This window comes from Perissodus microlepis, chromosome 9, assembly GCF_051167445.1.
Source record: "Perissodus microlepis isolate ML-2025 ecotype Zambia chromosome 9, ASM5116744v1, whole genome shotgun sequence".
Classification (NCBI taxonomy): domain Eukaryota; kingdom Metazoa; phylum Chordata; class Actinopteri; order Cichliformes; family Cichlidae; genus Perissodus; species Perissodus microlepis.
Window position 1 is genome coordinate 32,142,488 of NC_140469.1, and position 15,214 is coordinate 32,157,701.

The 15,214-nt window shown below is 43.7% G+C and overlaps 1 protein-coding gene across 1 annotated transcript in view; it reads right to left on the bottom strand.

Annotated features, from left to right (window-relative positions):
• LOC146380876 (melanoma receptor tyrosine-protein kinase-like) overlaps window positions 1-2,164 on the bottom strand; it is a 43,839-nt gene extending 41,675 nt beyond the window's left edge. The window contains exon 1 of the mRNA XM_084940268.1: window positions 1,950-2,164. Coding sequence (XP_084796394.1) covers window positions 1,950-2,031 — 82 coding nt within the window. The 5' untranslated portion in view covers window positions 2,032-2,164. The remainder of the gene's footprint in view (window positions 1-1,949) is intronic.
• Window positions 2,165-15,214: the final 13,050 nt, after the last annotated feature.

Here is a 15,214-nt window from a genome sequence, read left to right on the forward strand (position 1 = left end):
GAAATGAAGGTTTAATTGGCGATAAGCGTCAGTGTGTGTGAGTTTAAACGTCTTCAGCCGCGAGCTTCCACAAACTTTCTCCACACATGGCTCCATCTCTGGCTCAGACACACCGCCTCTGACATTCACTTTTTACTGTTTATTACAGGTGTGTTAAACCTCGACGCTCACCTGCGGACAGAGACTGTAATCTGATTACTTTTTTCAAGTAACGAGTAAAGTAAGGGATTACTATTGCAAAAACGGTAATTAGATTACCGTTACTTTCCCGTAGGAACGCTGCGTTACTGCGTTACTAAAACCGTGATTTTTTTTTGTGAGAATGTCTCATGACAGTGACGTAAGCGAGTGCGACGTTCGTGACAACAGCTGTGTGCAGATCAACAATGGATCATATATCGAGTGCGGAGAGAGTGTGAGCGTGCAGCGTTTAAAGCGTGGAAGTACTGACCTTACTTTGAGTTTGATTCCATAAAAAGTGACAAAAACATTAGTGTCCGTTGTGCGTGGGAAGAAAACTTCTTTTTACAGCGAAAAAAACCCCTAAACAAGCACCGAGTGAGCTATGACGTAATGGGAAATTCACAGAGAAACTCGCGGATTCTTCCACTGACCGCTGCGGCACAGCTGCACCAGGGTAAACCTCCGCCTGCCCCACTCCTGCTTTACAGGTGAAAATAGAGCAACAGGACCGCTAGTCTTTGATTTTATTTATTTTCTGCTGTGTTTTACTTGCATCTATTTGAAAGACTGAGTGTAAACACAAAAAATATTTTATGTGCTGGAATGTGCAGAAAATAGGTTTAAATGTTACACTAATTTCTTCCAGTCAGAGAATGTTGCATATAATTTAATTTTTGCTTGATGCATAAAGTTAAAAGATTAAAACTAATAAAACAAGTTTAAAAAAAAAGAGACTTTTCCATTTGATTACATTTTGTATGATGGATTATGCAGAAAAAGTAGAATTGGGCTGAAAGATCTATCGCTTTATCACCTATTCAGGTTGTAAATCGTGTTTTTAAAAACTAACTAAGTAACTAAGTAATTAATTACTTTTGAAAACAAGTAATCAGTAAAGTAACGGGATTACTTTTTTGGGGAAGTAATCAGTAATTAGTTACTGATTACTTTTTTCAAGTAACTTGACCAACACTGCCTGCGGAGCTGTGGCGGACAGCAGAGTGACCTGCTGTCCGCACACGGTCACCTTTAAAGGCACACCTGATTTGTGTCTGTTCGTGCTTCTTTATTCATCTGTTTTTAACTTTGCTTTTTATTTTGAATTTCTCCTTTATTGATTCCGGTTTCGGTCCAAACATTCCTCTCACACTTCTTTCATTTCTGTATCCGTCCTCCTCCCTCCCTCTCCCGGGTCACATCCATCCGACCCCTCTGTGAGATGTAATCTGCCCGCGGGCCTCCTGTGAGTGGCTGAAGCACCTCCTGGAGAAGCTGAGCCTCCTCGGCTGTGTCTGAACCCGCAGAGCAGTCTGACCTGTTAATTCCAGTTAACTCCAATTTAGAGGCTCGTACTTCCTCCTGTGAGTGATCCGATCGGCGGAATCACTCTGATGTTACATTCATTTGATATCACGGAGGAAAAAGTCACTTCCTCAGCATGTACAGTAACTTTAAAGGTTTAACCTTTAAGACCGTGTATAGATCTGTGTCGTGACTCTGATGTTCGAACACGCGTGTTTTCCTCTGTGGAATACTGCCCCGGACTTTCTGATCCTGAATCAGCTGTAATGATCATTTCTGCAGGCTGTCTCACTCTGACTCTGAAACCACTTTGCTCCAGTTTCTGTACTTTTACACGAGCTCTGAGACCCCAGATCACATGTGTGATCCCGACGCCCGAGGAGCAGCTGAGCCGCAGCGGGTGCCCTCAGCGGGGACACACCAACTTTTTAACCCTCCCCCGGAGCTCCGTCCCCGGTTCCTACCTCTCCTGTCGGGAGTGGTGCAGCAGCAGCGGCCGAGCAGCAGCAGCAGCAGCGCCGCTCCTCCTCCGCAGAGAAGCTTCATGTCCGCGGTTCGATCCTAACTCGGGTACTCGGAGTGTGCGTGAAGTGCGTGGACGGACTCCTCCATGAGCAGCAGGTACAGCAGAGACTGATCTCCAGAGCGTCCTGCAGCTGAATGACGGCTCCGAGCTCGGAGCGGGGAAGTCCACACCTCCTCCACCTCCCTCCACACCTCCTTTTCAAATCCATTTAGCTTTATTGACATGACACCCAAACCCGCGTGTCCGTGCGCACAGGAATACAAAGGATCGACTTTCATTAAGCTGTAAAACTGAAGTAAGATCAGCGGAAATGCGAAGATAATAAGACACCAACTTCTCACTTTATGAACGGGAAATTGTGGAAATGTGGAACAACACGCACTGTGGGCTTTATCCACTAATGACTGAACACGGTGAAGAAAAAAAAAGAGTGACAGAGGGGTCGCAGCCCGGTGTCGTCCGTGACTCTGACACTGACTCGCATCGTGTTCTTTATTCAAACATTTTGATATCATTGTTATTAAAACTCCGAATCTCACTGATTTACTTTAATCCTGAACAGAAAATCAGTTTTACTGTTGAATTTTGTTCCTGGTTCATTTCTTGTTTCTCAGATTAGTAAAAACATCTTTTCAGTTTGTTATTTGCGTCTTACACAAAAATACAACTTTTAGCTGTAATGAATTGTTTTTCTAAATATCTAAAATACTCGTGTTTCCTTGTTTTGTGGCAGGTGCTCCGGTAAATCTGTTGAGCTCTGACTTCTTATTTCTAAAACGCTCGTTTCGTTTTTCTGCTTCTGTGTTTTGCCTGTTTTATCCCGCAGGTGTACGAACATCTCCAAACATCTTCACAGTATTTTGCATCTTTCCTTTGCAAACACACAAACAGGACGGACCCGAAACTCAAACAGTTCTCATTATGAGTCTGATTTATATGGAAGCCCGTTTCCGCCACTAAATAAAAACAAAAAAGCTAGTATCCATAACTCGAAATTTCGACTTATTAACTCGAAATTTCGAGAAATATAACTCAAAATTTCGAGTTACTTTTCTCAAAATTTCGAGTTAATATGTCGAAATTTCGAGAAAGTAACTCGGAATTTCGAGAAAATAACTCGAAATTTTGAGTTATGGATCCTTTTTTTTTTTTTAAGTGGCGGAAACGGGCTTTCATAGATTTAGACTCACAATAAAGAAAGTGTATTTTTTTCCCTCTTTGGGTCCCCCTGGTGGCCACGAGCAGCGTGGCGTGTGGATGTTTGAGATGAACAGGTGAGTGAAAGTGAGCCACAGATGAGCTGGGCTGGTTTCATGATCCTCTCTGCATCTCTGACAGTTTAGGTAAAACTAAAATCTGGTAACTTTAGACTCATGTTGAATTATGTAGCGTTTCTTTAGAGAACACGGAATAAATGCAGTTTGAGTCAAATGGCCTGTATTTGTATAGCGCTTTATTAGTCCAAGGACCCCAAAGCGCTTTACACAACCAGTCATCCACCCATTCACACACTGGTGCTGGCAAGCTACATTGTAGCCACAGCCACCCTGGGGCGCACTGACGGAGGCGAGTCAGGTGGGTCGCTCAGCACTGTGGCCTCACAGGCTGCAGGTTCCTGGTTCGAACCCTGGCTGAGTTTCCGTGTTGTCCTGTGCCCATGTGGCTCTCTCCAGCTTTCTCAGCTGGACTTGAGTGCAAATGTCTGTCACTCTCACTGGTTAGCACTGTGATTGCCTGCTGACCGGCCCACAGTGGGCCCTTACCCAGCCGGAACAGGCTCCAGCTCCTGTGACCCTGAACTGGATAAACAATGGATGCATTGATAATTATTTCTGACTTTAATTGTTTTTGTGGGGTTTGCACCACCAGGGATGCGGTCCATCAACACGTGATGCTTTTTTGACCTTTACATTAAACTTTCCATTGATTCCAGCGCAGGGATTTAAACACAATGATTGTTAAAATCAGACCCGTCAGACCTGCTGCTCCCTTTGCAGAGGAAAAAAACATGACATGCAGACACAAACAAACTGAAAACAAAAGAGCGCTCATGCGTGCTGCTGGATTACTACAGCTGATGTCTTACACAACCACAGAAACAACAGCGATGACACAGATTCAGATAACATCACTTGATCAGCCTGAACCGATGAAGAAACAACAAAGACCTGCACACAGTTTTTAATCAGACACTAAGAAAAAAGCACAGAGTACCATCCATCCATGGCAAATGGACTGATTCTTAGTGCTTTTCTACTCCGGGAGTACTCAAAGCGCTCCATACAACACGCCTCATTCACTGTCTTCTATGCTTTTAAGTGCTTATTAACTAGCACTCCAAATCCATCCCTCCCTCTTCACTAATTCACAGTCACATGAAATATTTTAATATGATTCACATTCAGCACAAAGAACTTCTACAAAATTTTGGGGTGTAACTGTCACCAACCCATCATCAGAGCTGAAATACATGAGAAAAATTTAAAAAAAGGCAATAGCTGAATCACACAGGTATACATGTTCTGAGCAGCAGTTCCCATTTGGGTTCATGGACGGATATTTCACTGCATGTTTCTCCTGTTCTCTCCATTCTCTGCTTGTTTCCATCACCCAGAGGCTTAAAGGATAAACATGTGACACAGAGGAGATTCTGAGTGTTTTCATCTTAAGTTTAATGATGAGAAATGTATTGTTAGGTTTGGTCAGCAAACACAACCGAAACTTGTCCCTCAGCTGTAATCTTAAATTCCTTCAGAGCTTACAGTGTGCAGCTTTGTGGACTCACACTTGACAACACTCATGTGCATTTACATTATTTATGTTCACACTGCTGCTTTTCACACTTTTAGACCTGAACAACAAAATTCTGGACTCTGCAGTTTCATGAAAATGCTGTTTACTGATAGATGAAGGAGTTAAACACTGTAGAGGCCACTTCGAACTTCAGCCTTCTTCTTGTAGAATTTGGGAAGTTAAGTTTGTCGAGGTTGATGAAACCCGTTCATTACATAGTTCATAAGTTGTTCTAAATGTTGAGCTCGGTGTTGTTTGACTTGGATTTCTAGAAATGATTGGGCTTTGTGGTGTAAAGATGGTGGCACCATATTTAGTCACATTGCCGGTGTTCTGACGAAACGTCCTACTTTGTCAAAACATCCTACTGTAGTGAAATTTATAGTCATGTCTATCAATCCGTGCTACCTTATCAGAATATACTACCTTACTTGGTTTATGGCTCCATCGTACATAGGACGTTCTGATGGCCAAATCAGCTATCAAAACATGCTCCCTGCTTGTATTTATTTAGGTAGGATATGGTTTACGCCGTATGCCAGTTTACAGAAGTTTAGAAGTACTAAATCGAGACTTGAAATACGACTTCAATTGAGACTCCAAATTGGAGTATTTTTGCACAAAAAAACAAAACGCATGTTAGTAAAACATGTAATACTAACCCTTTTTCGCACGCACGAGATCAAGGTAGGATCCAATAATAGACGCGTACTATTAACACTGAAAACATGGGCGTTTTGAGTTGTGCGCATGCGCAGTAACAACTAGTAGGACAGCTTGACAGGTAGAGTGTTTTTCAGAACACCGATCACCTGAAACTAGCACGAGTGACTGTAAGTTCATTTTCAGACATGTGCCAGATTCACCTACTGAGACATGAAAAGTCATTTCTGTAGACGGTCTCCTCTGGAGGATTACTGACACGACAGATTTCTACATTAAAAACTGTCATATTTTCTGTACAGTTGTTTTTCTTTCTAATCACTTCATGAAATGAAAGCAGGCTGTGAAGTCGTGTCACTCTGTGACCTGATTTAAGACCAGTGCTGTTTAACATGTGCGTTCATGCTAACGGGGTCAGTGACTTCGCTCACAGTGCAACATTTGCTAGATTCATAATTAATAACTCGTCTCTGCTTCGTGTGGATTTTTCTGTTTGCCTAAAACGTGGTCGCTCACTTTTTGCCAACAAAGCATCTGCAGAAAAATCAACACTTTAATGGATTTTCATGCTCTTTTGCGTCTAATAAAAGCTGACGGCAAGCTGCCAGGCAGAAACTACCCAGATGTGGTGTCACAGTGTGGCTGAGTAGCCGACTGTGGGACGTATGAACCCAAGTGCAGACAAAATGGAACATGGAACGTAATTTGTTATAACAAAAAGTGATCCATTTAATAAGGATGAGCTCCCCAATATTTGTATATGTATGTATTGTTTTATTGTTGTATATTTCCATTTCTTGTGTTGTAAAGCACTTTGATTTTTTTTTTTTAATCTGTGAAAAAGTGCTATATAAATACATTTTACTTACTTACTTCTCCTAGTTTGGGTCAATGTTTTGTTTTGCATCTTGACCATGTAGGGCCCTAAAGGTTAGAACTAAAATTTTAAAATGAAATCTAAAACTTACAGGCAACCAGTGAAGGGAGGCCAAGACTGAAGTGATATGAGATCTTCTCTTGGAGCCTGTTAAGAGTCGTGCTGCAGCATTCTGCACAGTCTGAAGACGATTTAAGGCTGATTTGTTAAAACAAGTAAAAAGTTACAGTAGTCTAAATGAGAGGAAATAAAAGCATGAATAATCATCTCCAGTTCAGGCTTTGACACCATTAGTCTGAGGTTTGAAATATTCCTTAGATGATAAAAACAGTTTCAGACCAGCGACATCGAGCTGTCAAACATGGCACCGAGGTTTCTGAGGCTCGATTTTACAGAAGGGTCTAAGAAGCTGATATGCTGGAGCAATAATTAGAGTTTCTGTTTTATCAGAGTTTAGTTGGAGGAAATTGTCATTCAACCATTAGATGATTTCTGTCAGGCAATGACTTAAATTAGACACATGGTTCATGCAAACAGTAAAAGATCTCTCAGACAGATATGACATAAACCATTTTAAAACAACACCAGTAATCCCAAACAAGTTCTCGAGTCTGTTTATCATGATGCTGTGATCTACAGTATCAAAAGCAGAGCTGAGATCCAACAGGACCAGCACTGTGTCCTCTCCAGAGTCTGCTGCCATCAAGATATCACTGGATACTCTAAGTAAGGACGTTTCAGTGGAATGCAATTTACTAAAACCAGACTGGAAAGTGTCCATAACAGCATTTTATCCAGGAAATAATTACGTTGTTCTACTTTTTCTAAAATCGTCGCTATAAAAGGCAATTCGGATATTGGCCTATAACTGTTAGGAAGACATGGATCCAGCTGAGGTTTCTTTAATATTGGCTGAACAACAGCTTGTTTAAAGAAGCTGGGAACTGAGCCAGTATGAAGAGAAGTATTTATCATTTCCACAACACAGGGGCCAATGGATTCAAACACACTAGTGAAAAGTGACGAGGGAAGGACATCAATGGGGGCTTGAAGTCTGTTTATATGACAAAGCAGGCCTCTGATGTCTCGTAATGTAACAGGAGTAAAAGAGGACCAAGTATCAGAATCAGTTCCGATGACGGAGCAGCCAGTCGGACAAATTTCCTTCAGATGTATATAATCCATGTGTTGTTGCCACGTCTCAGTTAAACACATGAAGTTGAGAGATTCCTTCATAAAAAGATTGTTTAAAATAAACGATTTGTTTGTGATTGAGCGAGTGTTGAGCAGGGCAAACCTGATCGATGACGTTTGGTTGGTGCACTCAACAGCTGACTGCAGTGGCACTCGAATTAAACACCTGTGCGCACCTCTACACCTGTTGCGCCGGGCGGTGACTTCAGGGCTAGCTGAAGCTAATATCCATGGTAGTACATCACCTCCGCCATCAAAACGGCGGTCGGAGAACTAAAAAACAAGATGAAGAACCCAGACGTGAACCAGAACAAACCTGGAAATGCAGACATGGCAAGAAACAACAGACAACCTGATGACGAATGAAAGAAAACACACAGACTAAATGCACACGGGAGCTGATCAGGGGAAGTGGAAACACATGGGAAACAGCTGAGGCTAATCTGACATAATGAGACAAAGGAAGCACACTGAAATAGGACAGAGAGTTTCAAAATAAAACAGGAAACAGCATGGAATGATGTGGACATAACACAAACTTGACAACATGAAAAAGAAGACAAGAAACATAACTAGACAAAACAGAGACCCAGGATCGTGACATGTGGGTCACAGCTGGAATTTGCTGGGGTTTCACTAGTGGCAGGTTTCCTTCTCCTGCGAGGTGTTTTCATCTGCGGACAAATTAAAAAAATCAATCTAACTACTTCAAAATCTTAAAAAAAATACAAATAAATTTGGTGGTATTTTTAATGTGGGGAGTACCTCTGTGAAACGGTAAATAGATGTAAAATCTCATTTATACTTGTGTGTTCAGTTTTGCAGACACACACGAGCAGCAGTCAAAAGAACAAAGTCTTAGTTTGAAAGCAAATATCTTTAAATTCAAACTCACAGCATAAAAATGGATTTTCAGAATAGCTGTTAGCTTTGCTTAATCACTGCAGCCTGCAACTCCAACCTTCATGCCTCATTGCACACACACACACACACACACACACGCAAACATGCACACACACACACACACACACACACACACACACACACACAAACATGCACACACACACACACACACACACAAACACACACACACAAACACACACACACAAACATGCACACACACACACGCACGCACACAAACATGCACACACACATGCACACACACACACACAAACACACAAACATGCACACACACACACACACACAAACATGCACACACACACACACACACACACAAACATGCACACACAAACACACAAACATGCACACACACACACACAAACACGCACATACACACACACACAAGCCAGCCCTAATAATCCGACCAAAAACAACACTGTTGCTCATTAAGATCGAGCTGAGTCCTCACAAAGTCTGACGGTCCGGACGACACTGGCATTTAAAGCAGTTAAAGTCCATATAAGGACACAAAGACAGACACACTCAACAGCTATACACACAAAGAGGCAGCTTGTGTTTCCGGATCTCGTCCTTATCTGTTAGGGTGACCGTTAGCGTCTCAACATGCCTTCTCAAACAGGTCACAACACTTACACACAGACACATGAAACCTGGGTGCTTTGTCCAAACGGCTGTCGGCTCTGCCACACTCTGTCAGCACTGAGCTCAGCCTCGGCTGCTACGAGCAGTCAGGATTCAGATGAGATAACCTGCAGGACTGACAGAGCTGCAGGTGAAGAATGAGTTAGTGAGTGGACTTCCAGCCTTTGTTCTGCTGCCTCTACAGCGACGGGATACTGTCATTGCCTATCCCTAGCCTGGTAGAGGAGTTTAAATGTGCAAAAGTGAGGTTTGAGATGTCACTCACGGGACCCCATAGTGAGAGGCGCTGCTCCCACCCTAGCAATGGGGAGGAAGTGGACCCCGGCCACATCTGTGCTACAGGCCAAATCTGCTCTTCAGCATCGTGACGTCCAACAGGGCGGAGGAGGATTTGGTCTTGGCACAGTAACACCTTGGTGGCAACAGGCATCTGTAACCAAACATCGGAAAATGGTTACAGATGCGTGCGACGACAGTTACAGGAGGTGCGACGACAGGAGGAAACAGCCAGACATGCCAGAGCCGTGGCGCTGGCCAAACAGGGTCGCTGGGTGAATTGGGAGAGTGCTGAAAAAAGGAAACTCTCATGGAGTGAAATCTGGGGAATGGAGTCTAATAGACTAAGTTTAGTCATCCGCTTGACATACGATGTGCTACCTTCCCCAATAAATCTGCAGCTGTGGTTTGGAAAGGACCCCCTGTGTACAGTCCCAGCCACTCTCAAGCACATCTTGGTTGTAGGACTAGCCTTACTCAGGGCAGATACACACGGAGACACAACCAGGTTCTCAGGTGTCTAGTCGAGAAAGCTGAGTGCAAAAGAAAGGTGCAAGCGGACTTGGATCAGAGGCTAATTTTTCCCACAGAGATTGTAACAACAACTCTGCGACCAGACCTCGTCCTTTGGTCTAACTCCCAAAAACTTGCGTACGTCATTGAGCTGATGGTACCATGGGAGGAAGCAATTGAGGAAACATTTGAGCGTAAGAAGCTGCGGTATGCCAACTTGGCAGCTGAGGCAGAGGACAGAGGCTGGAAGATCAAGGTGGTGGAAGTGGGGTTTAGGGTCTTTGTTGCCAGTACAACAGCAAAACTGCTTAGAGAGATCGGGATCAGAGGACAGGCGCAACGGCAGGCTACAAGAGAATTAGCTAACACTGCTGAGAGGACCTGAGCTGCTGGCAAAGTTTCTGGGCTGCCTTTCCTCATAACAGCCATCCCTCAAGAGTCTCTACATTTAAAGCAATGCATTATCAGGGATCTGGTCCTTTACTGAACCAGCTCTATTTGTGTTGGGATGGAGACACTGACACGGTGACACCAAATATCCATATTTTATTTTTAAACAAATAAAAAGCAAGAAGGCTCATCTCATACAGCGCCATCCTGAGACGGCGTTACCCGAGCCCAGCGCTGGACATGCTGACAACATGTAATAAACTGCAACACATGCAATACTTCTGCATTGGCAAAACACAGTAATATCCTGTAGTGAGTCAAGTATTGTGATAATTTCTTTTGGTGGGGTGTCTGATTGTGTGCAGTCTTCTATTGTAAGCTATTACCTCTGTATTTATATATGTGTATATATATAATATTCTTCTCACGCTCTGTAACTTCTGTCGGTGCTGTGCTTTTGGAAACTGAATTTCCCAGAGGAACCCACCCGAGGGATTAATAAAGTTTTATCTTATCTTATCTTATCTTATCTTATCTTATCTTATCTTATCTTATCTTATCTTATCTTATCTTATCTTATTACATTAGCTGACAGCGGTGCTCAGGTCATCATTCAAAGACACTAGCACATCCTTCAAACAGCAGAGAGAGGATTTGAGCTGCCACGATAACCTTTCATGATGCATATGATGGTATGTAACTAAAGAGCTTCTTCCAATAATATTTGACCTGTTGGTGAAATCTGTGATATGTTAGCCTGTAAGAAAACATTGTGGAGGAAAGTTGCTCAAATATGAGTTCGACAGCTTTCCGCTGTAAAGAAACCGAGTCTGCATGTGGACATAATAAGACCCACGACGGGGTTCTTGCAAATAACAGAGTCCATGTTCAGTGAAGGTGAAGAAACAGATCTTTATTTCATATGGATTCATCAGGTATTGATGAGCAATACAACATGCGGTGACAGCAACAGGTCCATGCACAGGCCAGGGACCCAAACAACAACAGAGTCCAGCCCGGGGCAACACCCCACCCATGGGCCTGTACTGGCTCACTCTCAGGGTGGATTTAATAGAGGGGAAAGAATAAACTCACAAAAGAAATCACACAAAACACAAAAACAACACAAGGGTGTGTGGATCTGCAGGGAAACTACTAAACATGTTACTGCTACACCAGAACTCCTGGAACACCCATCTACGCCCTCACTGACTGCAGACGCCTCCACAGCTCTGAAATATATACATACATGTATATATACCACCTGCACAGGTGCCTGGAGTGAGGTGTGTCCTGGTCCCCTCACAGCTGATTGTATATATACACATATGTGCTGTAACGAAGGTTCCTCCCCCTTTTTCCTTGAATCCCGGCTGCCTCGCTTGTTTTGCTGCTCGCTGCTCTCGGGCGGTTCAAACATGATTAAAGATGACGAGTTTTTTCCTTTTTGCCGTGGCCTCTGTTTGCAGGTGCAATCAGGTTAATCGACTGAGAGCTTTCAGCGGAAAATAATGGATGAGGGAGGGCGGCGAGGTAAAAGCAGGAGGCTGTCACATTAAGCATTCAAGCATTCATTTTATAAGAACTGTTTACCAGACAAGCTTTGATTGATCTGACTGCAGCTAAACCGTCAGCAGGTTACTGGGAACCAAAGTTAAACCCAGTTTGATGAGATAATTAAAACATCTGCAGCCAACTGAACCGTCCTGCCGCACATCTGTAACTTAATATCAGAATAACACAGAATCACAGGCTGTGAGGTCAGTCAGCTCTCACAGATGGTCACAGCCTGATCCATAAACTGTACATTCATGATTAGGGGCGTGTCCTACGACCTTGTCAGTGGTTAATAACAGAAAATCCTAGAGTACATTTGAGGATTCTGATTGGACGTTCCTGAGCACTGATTATATTCTGTGTATCTGTGTGGCGCTGCCGTATCTGTGCAGATAACCGAGCTAGCATTAACTGATACTCCAGCTTCTTTTCTCTCCTGCAGACGAAACGCTGAGGCTGTAAAATGCAGACTTCATCTTTTATCTACAGGTGTGACCCGTCCACATCAGTGATGTAATCAAAGTGCACCTCCCGCGACTCCTTCAGTCATTCAGGGTTTGTGTTTTCACTTCTGGCCACCAGATGAATATCTGTATACACTCACAGCCACTTTATTAGGTACGCTTTGCTGGTACTGGTGCTGGAAACATTTCTCAGTGCTTTTGCTCCATGTTGACAGGATGACATCATCACACAGCATCCATGATGAGAATCTCCCGTTCGGTCCCAAAGCTGCTGTTGGACTGAGACCTGTGACTGTGGAGTGAACTGCCTCAGTGTCATCCTGCAGCAGTAACACGGAGGTAAGCTGTGGAGTTCAATGATGATGAAGCCCAAAGTGTGCTCGGAAAATCTTCCCACAGCATCACACCAGCAGCAGCGTGGACACTGATACTGGCAGGATGGATCCACACTAAACTGAGAGCTTTTTCCGCCTTCTCTTGTCCAGTTTTGTGAGTCTGTGTAGCCTCAGTTTCAGGAGTGGCACTCTGTGGTCTTTTGGAGCGTTCTCCTCACCCCAGCTTTACCTTTGCTGGTTTCGGTACATGCTCATGTATGAAGGATGAAATAATTATATGATGAATGAATGTTTACGCAGGGTCAAAGGGCACAGCATCACTCTGTTAGTTTCTCTTCAAAGAGAGTTTAACTTCAAATCACTAAGGGAGGAAGGGAAGGAGGAATAGGAGGAGGAAGGGAAACACAGGAAGCGGAGAGGAGGCTGGGAATGGAGGAGGAGCGCGGAGGGTAAACTAATGAGCCCAGATGGCTTAGAGAAAACATGCCGACCTGAGGAGGAGGATTAAATGTACTCTGTACAGCGTGTGAAAGCATGTGTCCTCGGGCTAAACGCCGAGCTCACACTCAGAGAAAAGCTGCACTTTGTCATGTTAATGAGCTGAAGATCAGTCCGTGTGTGTCTGCGAGCCTCCGTCTAACGCTCACACTCCCAGCCTGCTGACTGAGGAGCGTCTCAGGTCAGTGCTGCCAGCGTCTCGTTCACTTTACTGATGTTCCAGCGTGTTCTCGGCACAGGCCTCACATCATCTCACCGCTGAACACAAGGTGTCTCTGGAGATGACGCCCCGTTTTAAGCCCTGCAGAGTCCCGTGTGAGGAGGGGCCCGTGGGTTAGCTCCAGTCTGCTCTCGTCAGGAAGGTTCGGCTGGGGCGAAGCTGCACTGATCACAACTTTCACACCTCAGAAGAAGATTTATGGTGCTGCACGAATCATTTCTAAAGACCTGCGTGTTCCTCATCACGCACAATAAGACAAACTGCCCACAAAGCGAGGCCGTGCAGGGCTGCTGGCTCTGACCAAGAGCCCGACGACAGCAGAACATCTGCAGATGTGCAGCCACCGAGCGCTGTGAGAGAGAGCCAGATTATAGAAACAGTTCATTCAGTCTAACAGGAGCAGGCTGAGCCCACAGTCCTCCACCATCCACAATGACACACTGAAGCTGTGTACACCAGTGGATCTGTCACACTGCTACTGCTGATAATAATAATAGGAGTTATTATTACTTACTTATTACTATTTTTAGAGTTTTTACATCAGTCTTAGCCAAAAATGTTCATAATAAATAATAATAGGATTTTAAGTCACATGTTAAATAAACAAAAAAGTGAAAATCCGACTTTGTTCTCGCAGACGTTGTTTCCTCTTTAAAACGATGCTTCAAGTGGACTTTCATTCGGCCTGCACTACACCATGTAAATGCAATTTTAAGTAGAACTTGTTCTTTGTTCTGCCCGCACTGCGGTTTTATTGTGAAGCACTTTGATCTACACTACTCTCTTAAATGTGCTTTATAAATAAACTTTGACTTCAGTCACTTACAGCCTCCTTCAGTCAAAGTAAAGCCTTCGGTTTGACCCTCTGTAGTTTTAAACAGGATCATTATTTATGTCTGAAGGAGCAGGTCTGTCTCGTTCCTGCAGGCGGCAGCGCCCCCTGCTGTTGTGAAGGTTACACCATGATCATGAGCCCTGCAGTCAATATTCAGAGTTAGGGAACCTGAGAGGACACAGAGGTGGTTCTGTTCATTCACTTTTCCAGCATCGTTACCTCTGAAGAAGATCATTCAGCTGCTGTAAGTTTCTCTCTAAACTTCAGTCACAGGCAGAAGCTCTGATCCTTCAAACATTTACAGGAACTCCTTCAGAACCAGAAGTTTTTAATCAAAGCTCCCAGTCTGTAGCAAAGAACACACGCTGTTGTTCCACATTTTAAAGCTAACAGCCACAAAATGATTTTGGAAGAAGGACACTCAGCTGGAAGTCAAAGGTAGTCATCATGTCCCACCTGCTGGCATGAGCCTTGAATGTTTACCCAGAATGCACTTTTTGGAGTTTCCTGCAGTGATTTATCAGAAACAGATCAAACATGCAGAGTGCTGATGCTGTTTCTGCTCCTCTGCCTCACAGATTTGAACCTGCTGCTCGGGCAGAGACTCGTCCTTAGGCTGAGACTCTCAGACGAGGCATAAAATAGATTTGTTCGTAGTTTTGATCAAAGCTTAAATGTGTTTTTTAGCCCTGTAACTTTCATCTGGACCCTTTCTGTCAGTGGAAACGAGTTCAGGTTCAGTCCCTGCGATATCCCAGTGGAAGGAGGGCAGCTCAGCTGTATGTGTTACTGCGTCAGCACTGCTCTAAAAAATAAACATAAAATTACAGAAACACTTTGTTGGCACTTTAGAGAGAATGTTTTGGTGAATAAACATTTGTTTATTTGTTTATTTATTTTACAGTGGACACGTTAAAAAGAAGGAACTTCTGTTACTTTTACTATGAAAGCCTGTGGGGGTCTTCATCAGTAGGACGAGCTGTAAAGTTGATAAAAATACAGGTCAAAGTGCGTCTGCTGGGCCG